Source organism: Achroia grisella, unplaced genomic scaffold, assembly GCF_030625045.1.
Source record: "Achroia grisella isolate CSIRO2021 unplaced genomic scaffold, CSIRO_AGI_Agris_v1 utg511, whole genome shotgun sequence".
NCBI lineage: Eukaryota > Metazoa > Arthropoda > Insecta > Lepidoptera > Pyralidae > Achroia > Achroia grisella.
Window position 1 is genome coordinate 4,017,604 of NW_026712905.1, and position 6,000 is coordinate 4,023,603.

A 6,000-nucleotide genomic window follows, 5' to 3' on the forward strand; every position below is an offset into this window, starting at 1 on the left:
GAGTACCTTTGCCTGACCTATTTCAGTTGCCAACCAGTTTGCTTGCATGTAATTTAAAGATGTCATATCTGCTAAAGTTAAACTTAAACACTCTAAGGAGTCTTTTGTCACTTCCTTTCATGATAAATAAACACAACTAAATTAAAATAGGCCAGTTAAACTTTTCACTACTCAATAAATAAGGAGATAAGTAATAAACAGTGAAAAGTGTAAGCAAGAACGATCGTGAATGCTTTTATTTAGCATAGATAAAGTTTTAAAGTAAGACGAGTCTAGTAAAATGGTAATTTCAACGCGATGCAACTGTTTCAACACTTTCCAAGTTGCAGAGCACGCTCATTATGTTTCCAACAAAATCGCATACGATAAAATAAACTGTGATACGATTGCATCACCGTAACACAGTTGAATCGATAACGCAAGTTTGTCAAATTGCAAGAAAATAACCGTGCCATATTTTGAAATAATAAAAAAAATAGCGACATTTGTTCACTAGCATCATTTATAGCATCTTGAACTACATTTTTGTATTATTCGTCTAATCGTATGTAGAACAAAATGTGTAGAAAAACAAATTCTAATAAAATTATTATTTTCCTGGTTTGAAACAGAAATAACGTTTGTTAAAAAATAATCTTAATTTTAATTATAAGTAAAGTTAAATAGATTGACCGTTATTAATTTTATTTATAGTTACAAATCATAAAGCTTATTTCCATCAAGTTATAAAGTACTCCTGTAACTTATAAGCACTAAACGTCACAAGATTGCCATCAGCCCATTCAGAAAACCTGCTGTGATTGTTTTATTAATCGAATGGATCGCTCTTAGATATACTTGTCTTTATGTTCTTACAAAGAAATATATTCAAAATAGGTCCGTAATTTAGCTGGTCATTAATCCTCATTGTTTGTCAATATATGCTCATTTAGAACTGTTGCAGTATGTGTCCTCTTTCAGTCCCTTTGAGTATATAACCATATAGAGCAAAAATAACATTACGGAAAGAATCGAACACGTCGATATTGCTTCGGGAAATAAACTTTGAGGAAAGTTATAAGTTAAAAGATGACCAGACGTTTTAGAAGTATAAAACTAAGTACAATATGTCATTAAAGTTATTTAAACTAATAGTCGATCGCAACCTCAGACTCACGGCTTTGAATCATCAAGCAGTTTGCTTTGTAAGGTGTATTTCGGTTTAAGAATTGAGACAATATAGTGAAATTGTAGGTAACGCATAACTGATAACCCGAGCATCACATAATCACATGATGTCCGTGATGCTGTCATGTATATAGGTGACCGTTACCACTTACCATCAGGTGGGCTATAAGCTATTTATCAGAATAACAAGAAAACGTTATTTGGCATATTGATACTATCAGAAAAAATTACTAACATTTCAATAGATTTATGAAGGTTATTGCTCAATCGTCATTGTATTTAGTGATGACTATCGTAAAGAAGATTTAAAAAATCGAACTCTTAATGTTTTCTCATATCGATTAAAGACTCTTTGCGTACGTATTTTATGGGCCTTTAGATTTATTTGTGTGCGTGAGATGTTATTACATTAGGAACAAATGGTCAAATCGTGCGGGAAAATTTATTATGTAATTCTAGAATCGCTGTTGGGAAATATATTCACTTTTCGTCGTGACCCGACATCTTACCTAAATATAAATACATACATTTACTTATTTGACAAATTATGAATAATGTTTTATTCAATCAGATATGTATTTAATCAAAATTTACATTTTAAATGCACTCTTAATTATGCAACATCGATATTAGTTGTGAGTTACCGAGTTGACTTATCTTCATGATTTAGGTTTACCCGAATCCCAATTTATGTTGTTTGTGTCGATCTAGACTTAAATAAATGAGTTCCCAGATAAAATTCAAATTAAGGTTTATTTTAGCGCACGAATTATATAATTTGTTTTAGAGCGTCAACATAGTGCAGATATACCATGCGATTAATTAAGTTTAGTAACGACTAATTAATCCCGCTACCCGCTTCTTATTCTAAAACTATCATAATAATAATAATCTTAATAGAATCCACACAGTGTCATCTAGTCCCAAGCTAAAAAGAATGTGTGTTACACCCATAACTAGACAACTGATATAAATAAAGAGATACATATACACATACATAGGAAACATCCTGAACAATACAAATAATCATACTCGTCAATACTAATGTGAGGAATCAAACCCGCGACCATCGGAAGTAATGTCGGTGTGCTAAATCGATAGACCACCGAGGCCATCGAAAATTTGAAAGCATTTACGTAATCTGTACCATCGACAATTCTCAGGGCTCGTCTATGAACCATTCAAAAGGTCTATTCTAAAGATTGTATCCATATGGTCTTGCCTATAGATAAGAGAGACTTCGTTTGGAGTGTACTTGCTACTTACATAGAATTTACTATATCTATATTATTTACATTCCATACATATACAAAATTTTCATCTATATATTTATTTATTTAAGTTAACTTTGATATTTGACAGTTTATATTCACACAAAATCTTTAATATTGTATTTCTGAACAACATATATTTAAAAGAGCAACACCCAATTTTTAGGCCCATTCTTCTTCTGCGTTCCAAATGAGTGGTAGAATCAAACAATATTCATAAGTGATTATATTAAGTTTATTTGAATAAAGATTATTTCTATTTCTATACACCTAGTTTGTATATATACCAATATAGTATGTAGTGATGATCAATGATTGCAAAAAATATAATTTATATGGACAGCTTGCAAATTTAAATCCAAAATTTTAATGAGCTTGAGTAAAGATTCGCATTATTTAAATTTAGGTTTCATTTTAGACTGTTGCAAGAATATAATCATCGGCATAACTAACTAGGTACGTGTCGAAATGAGATAAATGCATACATTTAAAACTAGATCCCAGATGTAGATGTTATCTCGATACGATTTGATCTGATATGTTTACATCTAATACAAATTACATATATGGTGATCTTCGTCGACTTCAGTGATCGGACGACCTTACTTCCTATGTTCGCCAGTTCGATTCCTGCTCATTACAAACTTTTATAATAATTAATATGTTTATTTGTCTCATTCAGGATGTTTTACTATGCACAAATATGTCATAAATGTGTATTTGATTATGTCTAATAATTAGGTTATAATCCGGAGATCTAAATTGTCATGTCTCCGTACCTCTTAATTTCACTTCCATTTCTCACCCCTATACCGCAGCATAGCTTATAAAACAAGCTGCTTGGCTTTTAAAATAGGAATAATATGCCTGAAAATCTACCAAGTTCTACATTTATGTATAGCAAGTTGCCCTGCCTACATGAATTAAGTCGGTATCATTGCAATTATTTGGAACAGGGATGACAGGTATATAGTATACTGCGACTATAGCGTCTAACTCAATCATAATTATTGACGTAATTACTTCAATATTGTGGAAAATGTTTTTTGAGGAAAAGTGTTCAGTTTCGTTAATGTTATTGCCGGGATTTAGTTTATGCTTTGTAGCTTATTTATGTGGGTTAGTTTGATATATTTGTTATATACCTTCATGCCTGTACCCTAGATAACTCAAAAGGTTGATTATTCCAGTTAGGATTATGGTCAATTGAGATGTCATCGTGAACATAACTCTTGACATGCTCACATTTGTGCTCACACACGATCCATTCAGGTTTTCTCTCGCATTAGTTTGTTATCAGTGTTTCTAATACTAGTATAAACTGCCGTACAAAGTTTTATTGCTATTGATCAGAATCTATCATGACCATTTGTGCCTATAAGTCAGACTAAATCACATCGCCACGAAGCTTTCAAGATATTGTTAAGTAAGTTGTAAGTTAATATTCCATATGGTACATAAGGTCACTGAGTGAACTCTATCGATGTTTTTCACATTACGCTCATAAACAAGATAATGTTCATGTATGACGTGGATATTGTCAATAGCTTCCTTATAACAATATGTTTATTGTTTCATGGGTCCCATCGCCGCAGTTTCCCTCGCTCGCGGCAGGTTCACGAGAACAATGCCTCGATGAGGACAACAATTTCACCTCTACTTAAATATGCTTAAGCGGAAACCATTTCTAAAGCCCCGGGCGCAATGTTGCAATATGACCTTGGTTTCGTCCGAAAGTTTTAAAGAAAAATAGCCCAATAAAAGATATCAGTATTATCAGTTTTATGTTATATTTTCTTTTAGTTTGATGAGTTCACGACCCTGATGATCTTTTCGTTTTTATATAGGCCGTTCGTTTCACTCTGCTTTTTTCGTCTTTTAACTCGCAGGCTCTCAAGAACAGATTCTTGCAAAAACTCCCACAAATCGCCAGCATAGATTTTTTGTTGCATCAGGAATCACGCTAAACATTTATTTCCTTAAATTTCAGCCTATTGCTATAAAATTCCCCTAAATTAGCGCAAAACCGCCATGACTGCTCAGGCGATTTGTCTATATCGCAAACGTCAATGCAAAACACGCACGGAATAATTTGCGGTAACTTGGCGAACTGATTTTCTGGCGATATCGTGTTTTTGCGTGGTATCGCCTTGTTTTTTTATCGGAATTGTATTTTTAGGTAAAAGTATGGCTTATTATGAATAACAATTTCTGATGTAGAACAGTTGTAGTACTTAAGCTTGTTAGACAATTTATATTTATTTGTTTTCGTAAATATGAGTATTATTAGGATGTGATAATAATAAATAAACATAATCGATTAAAAATGAACTCATGCCAATTGGAAAATTAAAGTTGCTAATTGATGCGTTAAGAATTATAAATTAATTAATTCTGAATAATAAATGTAACTTCAAGTTACTCACTGGTTATCTAGTCGTTAAAACGCAGCATAAATTGAATAAGCAAGTAAGGGGTTGATTAACAATTCTAATTCGCGTAATAATCGTATATTTAATTTATAATAACAAATTACTTAAAATTAAATAAAATATCCGTTAAGTTTGAAAATAATAAATAGGTTTGTTTGTATTAAACACACTTATGCTATTATTAATATTTTTTTTACTTACCGAATATAAATATAAGTTTCATTTTCACAGCTAGCAACACTGGCACAGAATTCGAAGTCGATCGATTTTCGAAATTTTCGCGGCGGCGTTCGTCGCGCTTTGACGCCAATCCGCGTATGGTGCTGTGCGTGCGCGCCACCACCGCCTGGTGGTCGGTGGCAGTCACCACGTTCACTTTCTATGCGTGGTGGGGCCGTCCTAGGAATACCGGGAAGCTGAGGGTTTGTTGACTCTATTGTGGTGCGAGTCGCATCAACCATTAATCAATAATTGGTATATTTAATGATGGATGATCATTGATCTTCAGACTAGAAGTTATTCTATGGGATGGGTATAGTATTTCAATTTATGATGCGTAAGTAGTAGATATTCGCCGTATATTTCAGTATGCATACTCGCATTTTTATTAATGGTTTTACTAAAAATACGCGTATCAAGTATATATACTAGAGAAACTATTTCAATGTTACCGTGTATAAATACCGCAACGGCGAAATTGACATATATATAACTATATGTCAAATTTGTAATAAATAATAGTAGAGATGAATATATCAAAACCTACTGTGTGTACGCACATCTTTATGATTCTTCGAGACGGATCTTTAATTCCAGATAAGGACTGTTTAGTGTATTTCTCCTAGTTTTATTGCATTTACCTAATACATGCATTTATATATTACATGACATTAACTAACAGTCAGACAGTCCAAGGTACCTACTGCAACAGTGTTCCTCACAATACACTTTATCCTTTTGTCTTAGCGCCATACTTGCACAAACGTATTGTAGCTTGCAATTTTATTTGTTATATTTTGAGGGACAGTTATAAATCGCTGAATACATTATTAGCGCCGTCCTTCAATCCATTCCTTGCATTTGAGATTAAATTAGATTTACAATTTTAATTACATAAAACTGTCACCATT

At 32.6% G+C, this 6,000-nt stretch overlaps 1 protein-coding gene across 1 annotated transcript in view; it reads right to left on the reverse strand.

Moving 5' to 3' along the window:
- Positions 1–5,169, reverse strand: part of LOC131846514 (uncharacterized) — a 54,367-nt gene extending 49,198 nt beyond the window's left edge. Inside the window, exon 1 of the mRNA XM_059195837.1 lies at positions 5,072–5,169. Coding sequence (XP_059051820.1) covers positions 5,072–5,093 — 22 coding nt within the window. The 5' untranslated portion in view covers positions 5,094–5,169. The remainder of the gene's footprint in view (positions 1–5,071) is intronic.
- Between the last annotated feature and the right edge of the window lie 831 nt (positions 5,170–6,000).